The sequence below is a fragment of the Marmota marmota genome, unplaced genomic scaffold, assembly GCF_001458135.2.
Source record: "Marmota marmota marmota unplaced genomic scaffold, marMar, whole genome shotgun sequence".
In the NCBI taxonomy this organism is placed as follows: Eukaryota; Metazoa; Chordata; class Mammalia; order Rodentia; family Sciuridae; genus Marmota; species Marmota marmota.
The window spans coordinates 22,124,239-22,148,876 of record NW_026000240.1 but is presented as its reverse complement, the minus strand read 5'-3'; the positions used below and the strand labels follow the sequence as shown (position 1 = coordinate 22,148,876).

At 34.0% G+C, this 24,638-nt stretch overlaps 1 protein-coding gene across 1 annotated transcript in view; it reads right to left on the bottom strand.

Annotated features, from left to right (window-relative positions):
* Xrn1 (5'-3' exoribonuclease 1) overlaps nucleotides 1-24,638 on the bottom strand; it is a 113,160-nt gene that overhangs the window by 83,622 nt on the left and 4,900 nt on the right. Inside the window, exons 2-10 of the mRNA XM_048794506.1 lie at nucleotides 16,728-16,960; nucleotides 12,966-13,063; nucleotides 11,730-11,839; nucleotides 11,523-11,633; nucleotides 9,801-9,883; nucleotides 7,387-7,474; nucleotides 7,135-7,303; nucleotides 6,092-6,159; nucleotides 1,626-1,763 (exon numbers count right to left, since the gene is read on the bottom strand). Coding sequence (XP_048650463.1) covers nucleotides 1,626-1,763; nucleotides 6,092-6,159; nucleotides 7,135-7,303; nucleotides 7,387-7,474; nucleotides 9,801-9,883; nucleotides 11,523-11,633; nucleotides 11,730-11,839; nucleotides 12,966-13,063; nucleotides 16,728-16,960 — 1,098 coding nt within the window. The remainder of the gene's footprint in view (nucleotides 1-1,625; nucleotides 1,764-6,091; nucleotides 6,160-7,134; nucleotides 7,304-7,386; nucleotides 7,475-9,800; nucleotides 9,884-11,522; nucleotides 11,634-11,729; nucleotides 11,840-12,965; nucleotides 13,064-16,727; nucleotides 16,961-24,638) is intronic.

The following is a 24,638-nucleotide window of genomic DNA, read 5'->3' as shown; positions in this document are numbered from 1 at the left end:
TCTCTGAATCCTGTCCTTTTTGTTTTCTTTTGTTTTTTGGTATTGTTCCAGGAATTGAACCCAGGGTTGCTTAATTCCTGTGCCACATCCCCCAGTTCTTTTTAAATTTTGAGGCAGCATTTTGAGCTATGTTGCTTATAGCTCTCTAAGTTGTTGAAGCTGTGATCCTCTTGACTCAGCCCCCCAAGCCACTGGGATTACAGGCGTGTGCCACTGTACCCAGCTTGAATCCTATCATTCTACGACTCTATCTTCCACTTCTTTTTTTCTCTTCCATGCAATGCATTTGTTTTTCTATAACTCTTCCATCTATCCATCCTTCATATTCTGCTTCTGTTTTTCATCCATTGTGATCTCAATCCTTTCTCTCCTCTGTTTTTGGATTGCCTGTCAACTGCCAATGACTCCCATTATTAGTTCTTCCCATTTCCTTATCTTCATTTCGTTTTCTTCATCCAATTTATAGCCCCTACTGATTTCATGTGCTTAGGCTATTTCTGCCTGTGTCTCTAACGTTAGCCACATACATATGCCTAGAATATGGTCAAGTTTAAGGAATGAGTTGAGGCAAGGAAATCAGGGATTACTGACATGTTAGTTCTGTGCACACAGGTTCACAAAGCATCGCAAAGCTTTTTATTAGGAGGAAAAAACGCACAGATGGAATGAAGACTGACCATTACCAAGTTCCACTAAGGAAGAGCTAAGTAATTAGAAAGACCATTCCAGGAAAAAACAGAATAATTGCCCCTCCTGGAACAAGACATATTAGATGTAAAACTACACAGAACCAGTATACTAAGGTGAGTGCAGGAAACTTTATCAAGATCCCATAACTATGGATAGGCTGAAGATAATTTCATAAGTTTTGTTTTCAAGACAACACAAAGACATTCTTTAGAATTTATTAGAGATGTTATGCAGGGCACTAGCATATTTTAAATAGTTTTATCATTTAATTATTAAGCAAATAACAGTTTATAAGATATTTTACCACTAATTACTCCTAACCTAGCCTATTAATGTAGTTTATATAAAAATCATTTAAAAAAATCAATCTAGTTGATGTCTCATGACATTAAATGCTATAAATAAGTACATTTTAAAACTAGTATGTTGCAAAGATGGTGGAATGAGATGGACATCATTGCCCTAGGTACATGTATGAGAATTGAAATGTCGTGCTCTATTTGTGTAAGATGAAATGAAATGCATTCTGCTATCATGTACAACCAAGTAGAACAACAACAACTACAAAAACAATTAGTATGTTGGTCTTTTGTTTTCAAATAACATGGTTTAAATGATTATTTTTAAAAGAAAAGTAATTTTCTAGACTCTTATATTAAGAAATGTTTTCCACACTTATTTATAGAATGAAAAAGTGAAGAAAAAACAACGTCCTTCTTCAAGGGTAAAAATAAATTACTGTTAAGGATCAGATCTAAATGAGAGAATCTAGTAGAGAAAAGAAACCAAAACAACTTTTAACTACCTATAGGAAAGAAGAAATGAAAATGAAATGAGGCAACTCCAAAATCATAGAAGGAAAATGAGAAATAAGGAGTATCAGTTTTATCTCACAGCTAAAAAAGTGAAAGAACACCTAACAAAAAAAAGGACACCTTTGGTTTTTTCTTTTCCTTATAGTTCTTGGCTTCTTCTGCTGCAACACCTGCTGCTTCGTTGAGGTACTTGTTACCAACTTTGCTTTCAAACCACTTTAGGTCCACAAAAACTTCACTGAAGTGCTCCCGATCAAACTGCACAAAAAATTTAAATCCATTTAAAAATGATTCAAGTATGTATCGAAGACAAACCAAACTTTACAGAATGACTATTTCTGGGACATAGGAAATTGGGAAATATTACTTTTTACACATATTACTTTTTTACACATATGGGGACCTCATTTTCCCTATGAAAATTAAACATAAAAAGAAAATAAAAACAGAATTTATAGGCCACAAAGAAATAAATACAAAAAACTAATATAATTCCTTGTATCTTATCAGCTCATAATGGTATGAAATTAGAAATTAACATGAAAATACCTTACAGAGACTATATAAACACAGTGAGATTGAACAACACACTTTTGAGTGATGAATGTGTCATAGAAGATATCAAGGGAGAAATTAAAAAATTCTTAGCCTCGAATGAGAATAGTGATACAATATATCAGAACCTCTGGGACATTACGAAGGCAGTTTTAAGAGGAAAGTTTAAAGCTATGAGTGTCTACATAAGAAAATTAGAAAGATCCCAAATAATCAACCTAAGGATGCAACTCAAGGCCCTTGATAAAGAACAACAAATCAATTCCAAAACCAGTAGAAGGAAGGTAATGATTAAAACAGAGCTGAAATCAATGAAATTGAAAACATAAAACAATACAAAGGATCAATGAAACAAAGCGTTGGTTCTTTGAGAAGATAAACAAGACATTTCTAGACAAATACTATCTGCTAAAACTGAATCAAGAAGACATAGAACACCTAAATAGACCAGTATTTTGTAATGAGATACAAGTAGTAATAAAAAGACTTCTAACAAAGAAAAGCCAAGATGAGATGGATTCTTTGATGAATTCCACCGAATCTTTAAAGAACTAATGCCCATACTCCTCAAGTTATTCCACAAAATAGAAAGGGATGGAAGACTTCCAAATTCATTTTATGAAGCCAGTATCATACTCATATCAAAATCAGATGAGGATATGTCAAGGAAAGAAAACTATAGACCAATCCTTTTTTTCTAAAAAAAATATATTTTTAGTTGTAGTTAGACACGATATCTTTATTTATTTTTATGTAGTGCTGAGAATGGAACCCAGTGCCTCACACGTGCAAGGCGGGCACTCTACTAATGAGCTACAGCCCCAGCCCCTAGACCAATTAACTCAGATTCAAAAATACTTAATCAGATATTAGCAAACTGTGTTCAACAACATAGTAAGAAGATTATACACCATGACCAAGTTGATCACTTGTTATTTCAACAGATTCATAAAAGATCTCTGACAAAATTCAGTGCTCATTCATGATTAAAACACTGAAGAAACTAGGGATAAAAGGAAACTACTTCAACATCATAAAGGCTACATGTAAAAAACCCAAAGCAAACCTTATAGTAAATGGGGAAAAACTGAAAGCATTTCCTTTAAAATATAGAACAAGAAAAGAATGTCTGCTCACACTATTCCTTTTTAATATAATGCTAGAAATTCTAGCCAATGCAATTAGGCATGAGAAGGAAACAAGAGGTATAAAAAGAGGAAACGGGCTAGGGATGTGGCTCAAGTGGTAGCATGCTTGCCTAGCATGCATGAGGCACTGGGTTTGATTCTCAGCACCACATAAAAATAAAACAAAGATATTGTGTCCACCTAAAACTGAAAAATAAATATAAAAAAAAATAAAATAAAAAAATAAAGGGCCGGGGTTGTAGCTCAGTGGTTCAGCACTTGCCTCGCATGCGTGAGGCACTGGGTTCAATCCTCAGCACCACATACAAAAAATAAATAAATAAAATAAAGATGTTGTGTCTATCTACAACTAAAAAAAATTTAAAAAATTAAAAAATAAAAAAAAAGAAGAAAGAAAAAAAGTCAAATTATCACTTTTGCACACGATATGATCCTATACCTAGAAGATCCAAAGAACTCTAACAAAAGACTGCTAGAGCTACTAAACAAACATGGCAAACAGTAGGTTACAAAATCAACATACAAAAATCAATAGCTTCCTTATATACCAACAATGAATCTCTGAGAAGGAAATCAGGAAAATAATTCCATTCATAATAGTCCCCAAATAGGGGGACTAGGAACAAATCTAACCAAGGGGGTGAAAGACCTCTACAATGAAAACTATAGAACACTGTAGAAAGAAATTGAAGAGTTCAAAAGATGGAAAAACCTCCCATGTTTGTGGATAGGCAGAATTAATATTGTTATAATGGCCATACTACCAAAGCAAATATAGATTCAATGCAATTCCCATCAAAATACCAATGACATTCTTCACAGAACTAGAAAAAAATAGTTCTAAAATTCATTTGGAAGACTAAAAGACCCAGAATAGTAAAAACAATTCTGGGCCAAAAAAGCAATGCTGAAGGCATCACAATAGCAGACTTCAAATCATACTACAGGACTACAGTAACAAAAACTGCATGGTATTGCCATAAAGACAATGGTACAGAATAGAAGACACAGAGACAAAAACCATACATCTACAGTCATCTGATCTTTGACAAAGGTGCCGAAAAATACACTAGAGAAAACACAGCTTTTTAAACAAATGGTGCTGGAAAAACTGGTTATCCATACGTAGAAGAATGAAACTATAGATCTTGATCTCTCGCCCAGCACAAAAATCAATCCAAAATGGATCAAAGACTTAGGACTTAGATGAGAAACTATACAACTGCTAGAAAAAACAGGGTCAACACTCCAGTACATAGGCACAGGCAACGACTTTCTCAATAAGAACCCTAAAGCTCAGGAAATAATGCCAAAAAGATGGGATGGCATCAAATTAAAAAGCTTCTGCACAGCAAAGGAAACAATTAGGAATGTGAAGAGAGAGCCTACAGAATGGGAGAAAATCTTTGTTAGCTATTCTTTGGACAGAGGATAAATATCTAGGATATACAAAGAACTCAAAAAAAACTTTATGCTAGAAAAATCAAGTAACCTTATTAATAAATGAGTGAACAAATTAAATAGATACTTCTCAAAAGAAGAAATACAAATGTCTAAGAAATATATGAAAAAATGTTCAACATCATTAGCAAGCAGGGAAATGCAAATCCAAACTACACTGAGATTTCATCTCAGACTAATCAGAATGGCAGTCGTTAAGAATACAAATAAGAACAAATGCTAAAGAAGATGTGGAGTATGGAACTGTAAATTAGTACAACTACTATGGAAATCAGTATGAAGGTTCCTCAAAAGGTTAGGACCACAATATGACCCAGCTATACCACTTCTCATTATTTACCCTGAAGAATTAAAGTCATCATACAACAGTGATACATGTATATCCATGTTCATAGCAGCACAATTCACAATGGCCAAGATGCCTAGATGCCCATCAACGGATAAAAAGAAAATGTGATATATATACATAATGTAGTTTTATTCAGCTATAAATAAAAACAAAATTATGTCACTTGCAGGAAAACAGACGGAACTAGAAACCATTATGTTAAGCAAAACAAGTCAAACTCTCAGAGGTTAAGGGTCCTATGTTTTCTTTCCTATGTGCGTGCTAAAGAGGAAAAGGAAAACAAAGATGGGGTTGAATCTCATAAAAATGAAAAGGAGATTAGTAGAGAAAAGAAATCAAGGGGTAGAAAGTGGGGAGAGCGAGGGAAAAAATGCTAGGATGTGATAATGGCCAAATTATATTGTTATATTAAAATATATTTGTTATTATAAATATGTAACAATAAATCCCATCAGTATGTACAGTTAAAATGCACCAATAAAAAATATGAGGGGAAGGAACAGAATTTAGGTGAAAGTGTAATTAGCACCTGGGAGATAATTATAAAAGTTTTTTTTCCTGCTATTGTTTAGTTGGTTACTGTTATGTTTTGGACATGAGATGTATCCCCAAAGCTCCTGTGTGAGATAATGCAAGAAGATTTAGAGAAATGACTGGGTTATGACAGCCTTAACCCAATCAGTGAATCAATTTCCTGATGGGATTAACTGAGTGGTGGTTGAAGATAGGTAGGGTGTAGCTGGAGAAGGTGGGGCATTAGGAGCGTGTCTTTGGGGTACATATTTTGTATCTGGTGGATGAAGTCTCTCTTGCTGTCTGATCATCATATGAGCTGCTTCCCTCCACCACATTCTTCTGCCATGATGTTCAGCTTCACCTCGAGCCCCAAGGAATGGTGCATGCTGCCTATGGGTTGAGACCTCTAAAACTGTGAGCCCCCATATAAACTTTTCCTCAGTCTATATTGTTCTGGTCAGGTCTTTTAGTCACATCGGCCAAAAGGCTGACTAAAACAGTTACTAACCATTTATAGCTACACTGGGACAGGAAAACAAAAATGTATAGTTACTTACATCTGATAGTTTCACAAGGTATTTCTCAAATCGAGGTAAGTTGAGATGTCCACTTTCATTAATATAACCTAAAAAGAAAAAAATCCAAATTTGTACTAAAAACTGACACGTTTTTCCAACAATTCTACAAAATTCTTTCCACAAGCTGTTAAATGTCAATATTCCACTAATCAGGAAAAAACACTGTTGGGCTATATATAAAGCAGCCCTAGTTTCTTTGAGCTTTATATTCCTATAATATACAATATGTTTGTATAGAAGCAAAAACAAAAACAAACAAAAAAAAAAAACAGGTTCACATGATAATCATCCTTCTATATTTCCAACCACACCTGGCAACAATTAAACTGTTCTAGAATCTATCCAGATCATTTCAATTTGATATGTCAGCTTGGGGAAAAAACTAATGTCGTGTTACTCTGTTGTATGTTTTATTCAGCATCACTATTGTCTCCATATTTCACTTTAACTGAAAAAATATTTCCTTCATATTAAATACTCTGATGCATATCTATTTAGAAAAACTGAATTTCAGCTAGGTGCAGTGGTGCATGTCTGTAATTCCAGTGGCTTGGGAGGCTGAGACAGGAGGAGGATCGCGGGTTCAAAGCAACTCAGTGAGACCCTGTCTCTAAATAAAATACAAAACAGGGCTGGGGATGTGGCTCAGTGGTTGAGTTGCCCCTGAGTTCAATCCCCAATACCTGCCTCAAAAAAAAAAAACTGAATTCTACATTTAAATACTAAAGGAGTTAAGCGAAACCAACAAGTTCCCTTGGCTTTCTCAGGAAACTAAAATTAAATTAAAATCGAAAAATTTAAATTATATTTTCTTAGGAAATATTTATATTAGAGTTATTGTGAGGTATCAATAACTCTGATCACTTTCTTTCCTTGGGAATCACTGAAAATGACAACCTCATTGCTTGTAACCTTAGGCTTTAGTTTAGTTGGGCATGCAATTATTTAATGAATGAGTGACATTTTTAGGGTAAGACACTGCTAAATTAAAGTAGCCTCAAATGAATATTAAATTTTCTTACCCCCAAGTTCTGGAAGGATGGTAATATATGTTCCATAAAGAAGAGGCAGTGCATCATGATTAATATGTAAATGAGGTAGATGAGGGATAAAATCATTGCCAACCAGAAATCCCATCAAAATCCAATCATCTATAATTCTTTCAATATCATATTTAAATGTGATCTTTGCCTAAGGTAAAATGGAAAACAAAGTGAAACCCTGTACAGATTTCTGCATACAAAACCTTGGCCCATGGCTATGTTAATACTTACTTTTAACACTGAAAACTCATAGTCAATATATTCTCTCATTAAAGACAAGTGTAAAAGGTGAAATGTGGTTTCTTCTGGTGCACACACCCTGTAATCAATCAGAGGATCAAAACAGAGTAAATTACATTTTAAGCTCTAAGTTGAAAAATGTAGCAAACCTTAAATCATAATTATCATTAGAAGACAGTTAAGTCTTGTAATTAAAGCATATAATTTATGTAAAAGTAAAAATAATGTAACATGGTAAAGTTAAAAATAATTGGCTTATATTATGCCTTTTGTAGAAGGAATCTCAGCATTCAGAAGTCTCAAGTAATATATAATAAAACTAAGAAACCAGTGACCTGGCTCATTTAAGGTTAGCCATTAAGAGAAAGCATATGAATACATATTTTTACATCTCTTTTAGTGTAGTCCAAGGCACAAGGTGAGGCAATATCTTTCTTTCTTTCTCTTATCTGAATTGGTAAAGGGTTCTATATTCCTGGTTATCAGCCTATAAACTGTATTTAACTATAAGTAAGACTATAAAGAAATGATAGCAAATTAAATAGCTCATATGCCATTCATTCACAAGCAAGATTTATCCCAAGAATTCAAGTATAGTTCAACATGAGAAAATTAGTTTAATACATCACTTTAATAGAATTAAGGGAGGGCTGGGGTTGTGGCTCAGTGGTAGAGCTCTCGCCTAGCACGTGCGAGGCCCTGGGTTTGATCCTCAGCACCACATAAAAATAAATAAGTGAAATAAAGGTATTGTGTCCAACTACAACCAAAAAATAAATATTAAAAAAAATAGAATGAAGGGAAAAAAAATCCTCATCATTTTTCAGAAAAGCATCTGACAGTATTCAATACTCTTCCACAATAAAAATATTCAGCAAGGGGCTGGGATTGTGGCTCAGTAACAGAGCTCTCGCCTAGCACGTGCAAGGTGCTGGGTTCGATCCTCAGCACCATATAAAAATAAGTAAATAAAATAAAGGTATTAAAAAGTATTCAGCAAACTAAGATATGAAAAGACTTTCCTTAGTATGATAAAGGGCATTTATGAAAACTCACAGTTAATTTTTTACTCTACGGTGAAAGAGTGAAAGCTTTCCTCTTAAGATCAGGAACAAGAAAAGGATGGCTACCTTACCACAGCTATTCAAACTACTACTCAACACTTTTCTGGAAGTCCTAGCCAGAGCAATTAGGCAGGAAAAAGAAATAAAGGGAATTGAAATTGAAAAGAATGAAGTAAAACTAAATCTATTTACTGATGGAATAATTCTCCACATAGAAAATTCCATAGAATACACACACAGACATACATACAAAATCTAGTAGGGCTAAAGAACTAATTTAGCATGTATGGAGGGTATGAGATCAGTACCCAAATATCAGCTATATTTCCATATACCATCAATGAACAATCTGAAAAGGAAATTAAGAAAATTATTCCATTTATAAAAATATTCCAAAGAATAAATACTTAAGAGTAAACATAACCAAAGAGTTAAGACTTGTACACTGAAAACTACAAAATGCTGAAAGAAATTAAAGGAGAGACAAGTGAATGGAAAGACATCTTAGGTTCATGGCTTAATACCAAGATGCTCAAAGAGATCTACAGACTCAATGCTATCCCTATCAGAATCACAAAGATGTTTCTCACAAAACCAGAAAAATCTATCCTAAAAATCATATGGAATTTCAGGAAACCCTGAGTAGATGGACAAAACACTCTTGAAAAAGAATAAAGTTGGAGGTTGTACTCTTACTGATTTCCACTACAAAATTACATTAATCAAAACATGGGTACTGGCATAAAGATATATAGACCAATGTAGTATAATGGAAAGCCCAAGAAATAAGTCCTTGTTTACCATGGTAAAATGACTTTCAATTAGGGTCCAAGAGATTCAACAGAGAAGGACAGTCTTTCCAACAAATATTGCTAAGAAAATTGGAGAGCCACATGAAAAAGAATGGAGTTGGGCCTTTACTTTTGCCATATACAAAAATTAACTCAAATGTACTAAAGTCCTAAATGTAAAAGTTAAAACTATAAAACCCAGGGCTTAGGATGTAAATCAGTAGTATAGCTCTTGCCTAGTTTATGCAAGGCCCTGGGGTTCAAAACCCAGTGCTATGCAAAATCCAAACAACAGCAACAACAAACCTATAAAACACTTAGAATAAAACATAGGAAATAATCTTTATAACATTGAATTTGGTGATGATTTCTTGATGTTACACTAAAAGCTCAGGCAACAAAAAGAAAAGATAAATTGGATTATATCGTAATTAAAAACTTTGGTGTATCAAAGGACACTATGAACAAAACAGATTACATACCTGTTAAGGGATTATAATCCAAGCTAAATTTCTGTTCTTTCTTACAACATGAATGCTATGTGATTTACCTTTGTGTTTTTTTGCCACCAAATCGAACTTCTTCTCTTAAAAGAGAAAAATGTGCCTCGTGACTTGTTAATCCAAGCATGATCTGTGGAAAAATGATTATGAAATGTTTCTCTTCTCCCATTTTTTCTAGTATTAGATTCACAAAGGCAATTAAATGAAAACATTTCTATATAGAGAATAAATAAACAATTACCATATTAACACACAAATATCAAAGTGTGATCAAGTTGTAGAATATGAACAGGATAGTTTAAGTGTACTTTTCTTTTTTTCTGGTGGTACTAGGGGATGGAACCCAAGACCTCACACATGCTAGACAAGTGTTCTACCACTTAGCTACATTTGCAACCCTTTAAAAAAATTTTTTTTTTTTGCGGGGGGGAGTCCTGTGAAATTGCTCAGTCTGGCTTTGAATTTGAGATCCTCCTGCTTCAGCCTCCAAAGCAGCTGGGATTACATGCCTGTACCACTGTACCACTGTGCTCAACAAAGTAAATGTATTTTTCCAGGAAAAACATTTTCCCCTTAAGAGTCCTATGACCTTTATAACTGCCACTCTGTCCTTTCTCACTCCTTTTCCCTACAACCTTCTCTTGGTTTTCACACATTTCTACTTGCCATGAGAAAATGGGTTAGAATTTAGAGGCAGCAGCTTTTTAATGATAAAACGTAGGGCTCTTTTGGGGGTCAAGATATTTCTAGCATGTAAAAAATACAGAAAAAATGGAAAAGGGCACCTTCAACTAATTTTATTTTACAGTATTACAGTTTCCAAAGTAAGTAAAAAGCTAGTGAGATATATCAAGCAATTGCAATGTATATTATTTATTTCAATACTGATTCAAACAATAACACAAAAGAAACATTATGCAATTAAGGAGATAAGAATACTAATTGGTTATTTATATATTAAACAATGATGTTAATTTTTGTTTTATGTGGGATAATGGCATTGCAGTTAAGTACTTTTAAAAAAACCAACCTTCCCTTTTAGAGAACCATTATGAAAATATGTATAGATTAAATGATATAAATATCTGGGATTTGCTTCAATAATCCAGAATGGTAGGAGAAAGAGCAGACAGATGAGATGGTTAAGGATAGGAGTTAAAAATTAATATTAAAGGTAGATGAAGGACACGAGGAAGTTCATTATGCTACTTTGGCTATTTTTGTTTAATTTTAAAACTTCCATAATAAAAAGTTAAACAAAAAAAGGCTAGTAAAAGTATTGGGGGTCGAGGGCTGGGGTTGTAGCTTAGTGGTAGAGCACTTACCTAGCACATGTGAGGCACTGGGTTTGATCTTCAGCACCACATAAAAATAAAAAAATCTTTAAAAAAGGTATTGTGTTCATCTACAACTAAAAAAAAGAAAGTATCTGGGGCATAAAATTTGCCACATCAGGAGGTATTAAAAGTCACAGAACCTTGAAGAGGTTCCATGAGAGGTTCCCCTTTCTATAACTTCACTATTTATACTACTAGGGTCAGTAGGTCTGTAGACTAACTATAGAGAACATAATATGTTCCTTCCCCCCATCAAAAAAAAAAAAAAAATAATTTTCCAACTGTTTTAGAACTTTGGTAAAGGCAAAAGTAGGAATCATTGTTTTTTGTATTTATTAACAAAGCCAATAAGATTCCTATATAAAACTGAGTCTCTTAGATATTTACCTACAATGACATAATCTTATAATAACAATAAAATATTATACCTACCAAGTCAGCATCTAAACCATAAAGACAGTGTCTGGTGTTTGGATCATGATCTGGTTTTGCTTTCTCGGATCTGATAAATTCCATGATTTTATGCTCTCCTTCTCCGGGTGTCTAAATACAATGTTTTTAAAAAGTGTGGTAATATGTTATGGTTGAGAATATTACATAAACTTTAAAAATTTATTTTAAATAAAAAAAGATGGTAACCTCATGGCCTGAGAAGTAGATGGTAACTCCTTGCCATGACTTGTCTGTGGAAATTTTCATATTTACAAAATATTTCAGATGTTCATGTAACCTAGCCATGAATTCTGTCCCTATAAATAAAAAGTTTAAAAAAGATTAATCTGAGAAAGACATGAAAACAGTGAATTCCCAGTGACAACATATAATTAGATTTGGATGTCCAGGAAATAGCTAGGTACAGGATCTTTGAAGGTTAAAAGCCTCCTTCTTTATCCTGAAAGAACAAAATGTTGTACCATTCTCTCGCAAATAATCACAGCTGCTTCAAATCTTGCTAGTCACCAAAATGACTTCAACGTCACAAAGGGGAAGTCAAGAAATTTTAACTACTAAGGAATATGCTTTGTGTATTTTTACACAAATGCAGAGTTTGCACGCTAATGAACTTCAACTTTCTACTTCTTTTGTTAAATTCTGAAGTATTTTTGTAAGGCATGCAGTTTCAACTATATTGCCAAAAATAACAGTAACAAAATATTATCACTATTATTAATCTGAAAAATCATTAATCTGGAAAATTAGTCTACAATGATTATAGTTTAGGAAAAGCCCAGTTGATCGATACTCAAAGGCAATATAGTTGTACACTATAATCAGGATAAAACTAGTAATGTGCATCTGACACATTTAACCAAAGAGAAAATTACTATTCATAAGGAAGTTAGATTTTTTAAGATTTATGTTCAAACACAAAGCTCCTAAGAATATAAGTATGCTACTGAATGTAAAATTAAGTTAAACATATTACTGATAGATTTATTTTCCTTAAAGTCACAGAAATCTTATTTGCTTTTGAGAGGTAGAGTAGTAAACTCTCTGGATTAGGAAAATGAGTGTCTCATCCTGGAATCATAAGGCAGCAACATGAACTTGATAAGTTACAACTTCACTGACGATTTAATACCAATAAATGGCAGAATCAGGACTGAAGGATTTTATGTTTCTTCTAGATTTAGAATTCTGTTTACATGTGGAAGTCCTGCCCATATCCGCTTTTTTTAACATCTGAAAATTCCTAGAGAGGGTCTCTATAGGAGCACTTATGACCAAATCATCTCATGAATAGACACAAGTGGGAAAATATAGCAAATGGAACCTTAAGACCAAAATAAGTCTGGAAAATAAAAATACACTCGAAAAAATAAATTTTCTATTTACATTTTAATTCATTCAGAATTTTTCTCTCAGTGAATTTACCTGGTGTAATACAGTTGGAATCAAACCTGGCCTCTGTAGGAAGAGTTTCTCCCTTTTCTATTGCCTTTTTTATTTTGTCTTCTGCCTCCTTGGCTGACCTTAAAGGTTAAGGGAAAAGAGCATCTTAAACTTGCTGAAAAGAAGTAAAGATCTTTATACAAATTGTTATTTAGGTGCTTTTAAAATCAAAATACAAATTCATCAATTTTAAGGTTCAAAAAATACAAGTTTTGAAATAGTTATAACTGATAAATATGAGCCTCAATTCTTTTGATGTAAAGAATTGAGTTTTTCACATAAGGACTATAGAAGTTGGATACTAAACCAGCAAAACAGACAGAAATTTAAAAATACTTATGAAGTAATTTTTATCATAAATATACTGCAAATTCATTCTAGAAATGACTTAAAGCACTGCACAGCTTTAAACATTCCTTATATACACATTTAAGAATATCATTTAACGATCTTAATCATTTTATGATCTTAAATGTCATCAATGATCTCTGAGAATATTACATAAGCAATTATAAAAAAATTCTCACATATCTTTGTATTTCTTCCAAAAAATATTTAAAATAAAAGTCTAGGGGCTGGGGTTATGGCTCAGTGGTAGATCGCTTGCCTAGCATGTGTGAGGTACTGGGTTCAAGTCTCAGCACCACATATAAATAAATAAAGATCCATCGACAACTAAAATAAATAAATAAATAAAAAGAAAGTCTAAGAGTATTAATGACATCAGTTGCCAAAGTTATCTCATTTTTTAAGGTAACACAATTTGCTAGAAACAAAATGAGCTTTGGAGTCAGAACTGGATTTGAACACAGATGCCCCAATTCCTATCTGGTTTCCCCTCTAACCTTTTTGCAGCACATCAGAATGCCACATGGCATACAAGTTAAGAAGCTCTGCCTCGGGCATACTTTCTACAGAATTGCTACTAATTCTATCTACCATGCTCTGAATTCTGTTTTCATGAACAAATTCTTCCTCCTATTTAATCTCTCTCTTGCCAACCTCAATATAACAAAAACTCAAATAACACTAACTCATTTGTAACCTCTGCAGTGTATTCTTTCCTCTTTTCTCCTCTTCTACTTTAAATGAACAAATGACTATTCAATGCAACTATGTGGCAAAGTCTTGGGATATAACAAAAGAGAAATGACTCCAGGTCTCAGATATTATACTCTAATGGGGAGACAGAAAATTACATAGCCATATGTTTAATTTGAATGCAATATGGAAAATGTTTGGGATAAGGACAAGGTAAGACTATTAGGCAGCCAAGTACATGGTACTGACATTCACTGAAACAGGAAACAAAAGGAGGGCAGTTTTTTTTTTTTTTAATTTATTTATTTATTTTTTTTAGTTCTTGGCGGACACAACATCTTTGTTTGTATGTGGTGCTGAGGATCGAACACGGGCCGCACGCATGCCAGGCGAGCGCGCTACCGCTTGAGCCACATCCCCAGCCCAGGAGGGCAGTTTTGAGAGAAAGGTGAGTTCAGTGTTGAACATGTTAAGCCTCAAGGGTAGCAAGCATTTGGATAAAAAGGAACTTGGGAGAGAACCACCAGAAAGATAAATTTGGGAGTCATTAGGATAGACAGAGTAATTAAAGCCACAAGTGGATCACTCAGGGCCCAGGAGAGAACCGTTAGAAATATTAACAATTTACGAAAATCATGGCTGGGGTTGTGGGTCAGTGATAAAATGCTTGCCTAGCACATATGAGGCATTGGGTCCAATTCTCAGCACCACATAAAGAAAGAAAGAAAGAAAGAAAGAAAAAGAAAGGTATTGTGTCCATCTCCATTTTAAAAAGATATATTTTTTAAAAAAAGAAAATCAGGAAGGAAAAGAGACTACAAATGTATAGACAAAGAAATAATATGGTTTTAAGAAGGCCAAGGAATGAGAGAAGTTCAAAAAGAATGATCAGCACTGTTAAGTGCTATGGACAAATAAAGAAAGAATTATTCTTTGTATCTGGCCATAATCATGTGATCTTATAATGAAATTTTAGGGGAATAAAAGTCAGAAGAAAAGATTTAGGAATAACACATGTAGAATTATACATTATGAATGGAGAAAACAATCACTGAAGGAATGACAGTTGATTGGGAATTTCTGGGAAACATGAAATACTTAATACCAGCAGAGTATTTAGGAAAGGTTATGGTGGTTATAGTGGATTGGCCCTTAGCCTCCATTCTATTCTCCTCCTTCTAATATTAGAGTAGTTGCAAAGCTTAAATAAATAAATAAAACTCAAGCTTCCCTGCAGTTAGGTTTTTGGATATGACTTGATTTTTGACAATGAGATGCCTCCATAAAAGGTTTGGAAGTGCAGTGATACCTACCAACAGTTGAGGCACAGTGGCCATAGGGGATGTGTGCATTTCAGCAATGGTAAGAGGAGATTCCAGTATTGAATAGGTTTGTGGTGAAGAGACGGAAGGAGTAGTGCATCTGTGTTTTCAATAAAAGCACCGGGGTTGTGGAGCTAATAAATGCTGTGGTGGCCTCCTGATTGCTAAATTATAATGACAGTGATATATCCTTGGAGCTAATAGTTTTGGTGGTAGCTTAATCTCTGGATCACATCAAAGGGAATAAGTTTCTGGAGATACCCATTCATGTACCTTTCTGCTTAAGTTAGTCTGAATGTTTCCTATTATCTTCAAGTGAACCCCGACCAATGCAATGGGTTTATATAATCCTTCCTTAATATCAGATTTTCTAGGCTAGTGGCTCACAAAAACTAGTTTAATAAATACCAGGGGAGTCTAGTTAAAATGGTTTCCAGGAGTTTCCCAACTCCTAGAGTCAGATTAATAAGTCTTAAGTGGTACTTGAGAATCTCAATTTTGGTATTAGAAGGATCTTTCCTTCAAGGATCTCACAGTCTTTCTAAGACTTCCAAGTATCTTTTTACTTTTGATATTAAATCCGTATTTTTTGTCATTCTTTTATTCTTACTGGAAGCCTTATCCAGGGCACAGTCCCACCTTCTTTGATGACTTCCACATCTGATGCACAGGTGCTCTTTCCACTCTTTAAGCTGTCATTATGATTAAAGGATTCATTATGCTAGTGATCCATCCAAGTGTCTTGATTCAGGGTTCCTCGCCTTGGGTTGTGACAACCTTCTTACTTTTACTTCTGTTATTCATAAACAGGGACATAGCTTGATCTCATTGTTACTTAGAAATATTTTACATGTCCAGGAATTTGCCTTTAAGATCCTCTTTATGTTTTTAATCTCTTCTCATCCTTTACTTCTATACAGTGGTGCTGATAATATCCTAAGTATCCTAATTCAACTCTCTTCCCACAGTCCATCATCACCTTCTGATCTCACTTGTCTTTCTGCTCCATTAAGTTCCATACTCATTCAAAGTCAGCATTTATCTCAGGGTCTGGTTATTTAATAAATGTTACTTTAAATGTCAATAATGTTCTTATGACAACAGTCTCTCGGTTCACTCTAGTTAACAACTCAGAGTAAACCAGTATAACAACTTTGTTTTACAACTATTATTTTCAAATTATCAAAAAGAAGTTTGAAAACCTTGTGATGGAGAACAACTGAGCAACTATATAAAATCCAACATACACTTTGTGAAATGATACCTCATTTGAATTTCTAGCTCATTATCATGAGATAGTCCATTTGTGGGGGAATTTAAGCAAAAATAAACATGATTAGAAGATATGTTGTTTTATGTCAATTATTTTTGAACATTTTACCTAAAACGCCTCCCACGCTGCTGGTTCATTTTTGCTCGAGGAGCCACACCATCAACAGCCATGAAGAACACTTTCCTAGGTTTAATAATGCGAAACAACACTTCCAAGTAGTGAAAAATGTCAGTAAAGATTTTATCATCTGAAATTCTGAAGTGAACATCATCATCATTAGGATGGGAGCACTGATGAATAATTCCATTCATATCCAGGTACAAGTTATCAAATTCAGGAATCTAAAAAAAAGAAATATACTTATTATACTCATTAATTAGAATCAACCACAGATATGTTGGCATTTGGGAAAAGTGATTATCAGCAGGGTGCAGTGGTGTACACCTATGATCCCAGCAACTTGGGAGCCTTAGGCAGGAAGATTGCAAGTTCAAAGCCAGCCTCATCAAATTAGCATGGCCCTAAGCAACTTAGTGAGGCCCTGTGTCAAATAAAAAAGAAAAAAAGGAATTATCAATGATAAAAAACAAAATATAAAAAAGTGGCTAAACAATCACAGTTGAACAAAGAAAGCAAGGAAAAATCAAACAGGAAGAATTAGTAATATTGAGACATACGATTAAGAAGTGTACCAAAGACTTGATCAAATCTGCTGTCAGGCAATTATCTACTTATTCAAAATAAGATATCTCAGGAAAACACCAAATGCAGTGCTTGGATCATTTGGTACTCAAAATATTAATTTCTTTCCTTTTTTCTACATATTAACTTCTCAGATCCTTGGTTTCCTTTGTAAATGGGTAACATTTACATCAAACAGTTGAATAACAGAAGTAAAAGTAAGAAGGTTGTCACAACCCAATATAAGGTTATTGAAAAGTTTAGCAAATGATTTAAAGCCTAAATGGATATTTGGTTTTACTAAAACAAAGCCACTTGATTTGGTTACATTTTAAAAATATTAAATCATGCCAAGAAATTTAGGAAACCTGAAGAACTGATTTCTTATTTGTGATACATGGATTAAATGATTTCTAAACTTTGACCAAGAGTCATCTGCCTTCATAAAAAGACCTTAACAGTTCTGGTTCTTGTTTATTTTTTTCTCTACTTAAATGTTTCTGAGCAAGTAAAGGAACACCACTGAAACAAATATACACTAACAGGGAACTGAAATTGGTGCAACTAAACAGTTATCATATTTAGCATAATCAAAGAATTTTAGCCAAGTGCTTGGGAGGTGGAGGCAGGAGGATTAGCAAGACCTTGCCTCAAAATAAAAAGAAGCTGGGGATCTAGCTCAGTAGTAGAGCATGCCTGGGTTCAATTCCCAGTAAGAAAAAAAAAATTAGACCTACTTTACATATTAATTAAATAAAATATGGACAATCTTATATAAATCCAATGAAAACCACTTCTGAAAGTGTAATTCAGTAATCTGAGTTTTAAAACAGGTAAGGACACATACTTCTATTACTGACAAAATGGCACACCTTTAAGTTTTAAGGGTGAAAACTTTTGGCTCTTGAAACAATGAATGCTGTAAAAACATTTATAGAAAACTAAGCATCATGTAAAATTTTATGTGTGTTCTTAATGAGTAACAAATAGGTTCAACTGAAATAATAGTTGTGATCATAAGATTTTTAACATGTGTTCAAGATTTACTAATTGTTTGAAATCTGAAAATCTCAATCAAAATCTCAATGTAATTTTGGGGTGGTACTGTAAAAATGATTCCTAACTTTCCTAGGAGAATAACTATGCAACAAAAGCCAGGAAGAGAATTAAAAACAAGAGTAATGAAGGAAAATTTGCTGTCAACAAATTGAAAGTAATAAAACAATCTGAAGCAAATAAGTTTGAAATAGAGTGGGTATATATGGAAATTTAGTATGTAAGAGGCATTTCAAATCAGCCAAAGAAAGGAATGGTGTCATATCTAACTATATGGAAACAAAACTGCATCTCAACTTATAAGAAAATTCTAGAGGAGCCAGGCACAGTGGCACATGACTTAAGTCCCAGCTACTTGGGAGGCTGAGGTAGGACTATTACTTGTGCCCCAGAGTTCTAGGCCAGCCTGGGCAACATAGCAAGACCCAGTCCCCACCTCCCCCTACTAACCACCATCAAAATGCAGAAGGATTAAAAATTTCATTGTGAAAAATATAACTTAAAAAAAGAAAAAAGTGCCGGGCATGATGATACATGCCTATAATCCCAGCAACTCGGGAGTCTGAGGCAGGAAGATCAAAATTCAAAGCCAGTCTCAGCAACTTAGCAAGGCCCTAAGCAACTTAATGAGACCCTGTCTTAAAAGAATAAAATTTAAAAAAAAAAGGGGGGGGGGTGTTTGAGAATGTGACTAAGTGGCTAAGCACTCCTGGGTTCAATCCCCAGTACCAAACCAACCAACAAACAAAAAACAACATATACACAGTACACACAAAAATATTTTGACAATATTAGGGTAGAAAAGCCCCCAAACATAAAGTAAATAAATAGTGAATTAGCTATCTAAAAATTTATTGTTGTAAATCTAAAAGGTCAAAAAAGTACCAAATTCAATTAAAAATGACAAAACAGAGAAAATATTTTGCAAATGAGGACAGTCAATATTCCTAAGATATAAAAAATTCTTAAAACGAAGAAAAAGAGCAAATTTTACAAGTATCCATAAAAACCTGAAAACAATTAAAAAAAGAAACACAAAATTCTAATGAGCCTAAGAAAAGATGTTCATCCAAAAGTTTTGAAGTATAATGGTGTAACATTTTCTCCACATATTAGTAAAACTGAACAGACTGATATTGCCCAGTATTTACAAAGCTTTGGGGAAATGCAGTTCCACAGGTTATTAAAAGTAATAGCTGACAGTAACTGTGGACTTACTATGTGCTAAACATTAGGTTAACTATTTACATTAATTCTCTTAATTATTTATAACAACCTTAAAAATAAATATTTATTATCTCCATTTTAGAAAAGAAAGTCACAGTCCTAGGAAAGAGAAATGGAATCTATATCCAATCATTTGAAATGGGAATAATAAATTGAAAAAACTAATTTGAAAGTATGTATCGATATTTGAAAACATGTATATCTTTAACTGAGGAGTTGTATGAATGTAAATTTATCCTGAGAATCATCAGAAATGACTAATTTATGAATATGTGAATATAAAAATATCCATGGCAGGTCTGTTCAGAAAAAATTAAAAAAAAAAAAAGAAAAACAATCTAAATGACTAATAATAGAAAACTGATGACAGTATACAGTGGAATATTACATATCAATTAAAAATTATGATAGAGATTTATATTTATTATGGAAAAATGTCTACAAACATAAGGCCAGAGACAAAAGTAGGACAGAAAAAAAGCAAATAGGATAATTATAGAAAATATTTATTTATATGTGTTTCTGCATAGAAAACATAGGAAGTATATAGAAACAACATTACTAGTTCTACATGAAGAAATTTCAGTTGCTTTTTACTTTCCTCTAGACTAATGTTTTAAAAATTCTCTTAGGTTTCAGATTAGTAAAACACAAAATGAATAAGCAACCATTGGCCAACTTGACAAAGTGAGAAAAAAATAAATGAGAGCCAGAATAATGAAAGTGTTTTTATAAAAGTAGATGCCTGGGGCTGGGGATGTGGCTCAAGCGGTAGCGTGTTCGCCTCGCATGCGTGCGGCCCAGGTTCGATCCTCAGCACCACATACAAACAGAGATGTTGTGTCCGCCGAAAACTAAAAAATAAATATTTAAAAAAAATTCTTTAAAAAAAAAAAAAAAAAAAAAAAAGTAGATGCCTGTTAGTCAAAGTTTGGAAGTAATTTAATAAATAAATCACAAACAGGAAATCAGTTTAAAGTTTCCTAAATTTGTTGACATAATCTAAGATTCTAAAAATTAAATTATGCTGGGCGTGGTGGTGTACATCTGTAGTCCCAGCTGCTCCGGAGGCTGAGGCAGGAGGATCACAAGTTCAAAGTCAGCCTCAGCAAAAGCAAGATGCTAAGCAACTCAGTGAGATCCTGTCTCTAAATAATATGCAAAATAGGGCTGGGATGTGGCTCAGTGGTCAAGTGCCCCTGAGTTCAATCCCTGATATTCCCCTAAAAAATAAAAATAAAATTGAAATTATATAATTATTATGCACCAATAAAAATAAATGCAAAATCTTAAAAATTAAATTCACAATTTTTATTATCATTATCTTCTCTTTCCAGTTATTATATTTGTATGTTAGAAATTTTAAGGTTGGGCGGGAGCTGGGGCTCAGTGGTGGTGCAATTGCCTGGCACGTCTGAGGCACTAGGTTAGATTCTCAGCACCACATATAAATAAATAAAGGTCTACCAACAACTAAAAAAAAAAAATTTAAAAAAATTTTTTAAAAAAAAAAAAAAAAAAAAAAAAGTAGATGCCTGTTAGTCAAAGTTTGGAAGTAATTTAATAAATAAATCACAAACAGGAAATCAGTTTAAAGTTTCCTAAATTTGTTGACATAATCTAAGATTCTAAAAATTAAATTATGCTGGGCGTGGTGGTGTACATCTGTAGTCCCAGCTGCTCCGGAGGCTGAGGCAGGAGGATCACAAGTTCAAAGTCAGCCTCAGCAAAAGCAAGATGCTAAGCAACTCAGTGAGATCCTGTCTCTAAATAATATGCAAAATAGGGCTGGGATGTGGCTCAGTGGTCAAGTGCCCCTGAGTTCAATCCCTGATATTCCCCTAAAAAATAAAAATAAAATTGAAATTATATAATTATTATGCACCAATAAAAATAAATGCAAAATCTTAAAAATTAAATTCACAATTTTTATTATCATTATCTTCTCTTTCCAGTTATTATATTTGTATGTTAGAAATTTTAAGGTTGGGCGGGAGCTGGGGCTCAGTGGTGGTGCAATTGCCTGGCACGTCTGAGGCACTAGGTTAGATTCTCAGCACCACATATAAATAAATAAAGGTCTACCAACAACTAAAAAAAAAAAATTTAAAAAAATTTTTTAAAAGTTATTTTATACTCTCCACCTCTCCAAACCCATATCTAATTAGTCACTGAGGTATTTTGTTTTCTAATTTAGCATCCAAAACATTTCTAGAATCTTTTCATCCTATCCATTCCTATTGTTTTAGGCGATCTCATCTTTTTCTCTAGTCCCAGATCTGCACTGGTTTAGGTGGGCAGTTTTCCAATGGGACTGCTCGAGTCTAGGTTTGTCTTACCATGGCTTAATCATTTCTTCTAAAACATAATCTAATCATTCCTTAAACCCATAAGCTACTACAAATCCTAATACCATAAAAGGTCCTGTATGATTTGGCTATTTTTCCCATCAATCCTACATTCTTTTCCTGTTTCCAGATATGCCCTACAAGCTAGACACTGTGAATTAAACACCTGGGCTGTTTCAAACCTCTAAGACTTTATAGATGCTATTCCTCTTTTTGCCTCAATGCTTCTTTGCCTCAAAGCTTCTTCCTGTTCTTCCCTCCACTAATTTTCTCATCCTTCCAGATTCAGCTCAGGCACTTATGTCTGTTTTGTTTTCCCTATTAAGGGGAGATGATACTCCTTCTTTATGCCACATCTTGAACATGCCTCCCTTACTTCACTTAACGAAGCAATTAAGCACTCTCTCTTTGTTTTTTAATGAGAAAGAGAGAGAGAGAGAGAGAGAGAGAGCTAGAGAGAGAATTTTTTTTAATATTTATTTTTTAGTTTTCGGCGGACACAACATCTTTGTTTGTATGTGGTGCTGAGTATCGAACCCAGGCTGCACGCATGCCAGGCGAGCGTGCTACCGCTTGAGCCACATCCCCAGCACTCTCTGAATGATAGTTTATGCTACTTCTGGTTTTCAAATCTGTTTTGAGATTCAGCATTTTGAGAACAGGAGCTGTATCTTATTTTTGTGTTCTCAATGCATATAATAGTGTTGGCACATTAGTAGGTGCTCCATGAATTTTTGTTGAGTGTTTAAGAGTGTGTTTATCTCCCACTGTTAAACTCTGAGTTTCTTAATGTAAGATCTCAGATCTTTAGCACACTGCCTGACACAAGCAGCAATTACAAATATCTAGCCCAGTAGCAAGGCACAAGCCTATAATCCCAGTGACTCAGGAGGTCAAGGCAGGAAGACTGCAAGTTCAAGGCCAGCCTCAGCAATTTAGTGAGATATTCAGCAATGTTCAAAATGAGACTTCAATGTTTAAAATGAGATATTAAAAATGAGACTCCATCTGAAAACAAAATAAATTCACTCAGTGGTAAAGAATCCCTGGGTTCAACACCCAGTAGATCACCCATCCAAAATCTAAGGAATTAATAAACAAATGAAATTTCCCCTCATTAATCCTGATTACACAGACAGCCTACACCCCAATCATTTGGAACATGCGCGTCTACACTGCTTTAAATTGTGGCTATGTATTAGTGCCGCAGTCTGGCTGGGCACAAAATAACCTAGCCGCCACGAGGCACTTGTAGGTTCAAAACAGGAACCCTTTTATTGCCTGAACTCCGGAGAACGACACCCACACGGCCCTTCCAGGAACCACCAACTGGAAATCCCTCCTCCGGAACTTCACCAACAAACGTGAACTCCCCAGGAGAACTCCAAAGTAGCGGGTGCCCAAGGCGGACAGCAGGGATCTATATACAACTGAATATGTAGCAGCTTAACTTAACCATTACCATCTCAACGGCTCGCTGGCGTCATCTCTCAACCACTCCCTTCTGGCAAAAATGCCATGCTTCATCCTGACTAGGCTGTGGCCCTCAACATACTAGTATCTTAGTATCTAATCTCAAAACATTAGTTTCTTTTTGTTAGTCTAACTTTGTAGCCTACTTATTATTATAAAATTTGTTTTTAAAGACAAATAACATATATTTGACCATCTGATTAAATAAAGCAGCTGTCAACATTCATTTCTGTTCTTTATTCTTATTCACTTAAATTCATGTTAAACAATTCCAAGGTTTTGTTGCTTCATTTAAAAATGCGATATATTTTAAAACAGGTTATATTTTAATATTCAAGGTTTATATATTCTAACTTTTATATGTTATATGCTACAATTAAATTCATTCGACAAGTGTTTATTGAATATGCATCATGTGCCACACATCATGCTAGGGGCTGGGAAATATAGTATTTCCTGAATATAGTAAAGAATAAGACAGTTAAGTTCCCTGTATAACAGCAAACACTTTAAAATGGAAATGACAACCTGTGTACCCTATAATTTGAAACTTTAAGTTTTCATAACCAAGATGCAAGTTTCAACAAAAATGCACAGAAGAGCTAGGCATGGTATTGAACACTGTAATCCCAGAAATTTGGCAGGTTGAGGCAAGAGTATTGCAAGTTTGGGACCAGCCTTGGTAACTTAGTGAGACCTTTTATCAAAATTTAAAGAATAAAAAAGGCTAGGAAAGTTCAGTATAGTTCAGTAGTAAAGTACCACTGCCATTGGGGAAGGAAGGAATGCACAGGTAAGTTTTTAGAGAGTAGGCTTAGTACAAACAAGGTAAATGTATTTGACACTATTGAACTGTACACTTAAAAATGGGTAAAATTGGGGGAGGGAGGAAAAGTAGAAATACTGAGGATTAACATGGAGCAAATTATATTCCATCCATGTATGAATATCAAAAGGAATGCCATATTATGTATAACTATAATGCACTAATAAAAATATTAAAAACGGGGGCTGGGGTTATGGCTGAGCAGTAGAGTGCTTTCCTAGCATGTGTGAGGCACTGAGTTCGATTCTCAGCACCACGTGTAAATAAATAAAATAAAGGTGCATCAACTAATAAAAATATTTTAAAAAATATTAAAAATGGTTCACATGTTTAATCCTGTAATGTGTGTGTGTGTGTGTATATATATATATATATATATATATATTTTTTTTTTTTTTTTTTTTTTTT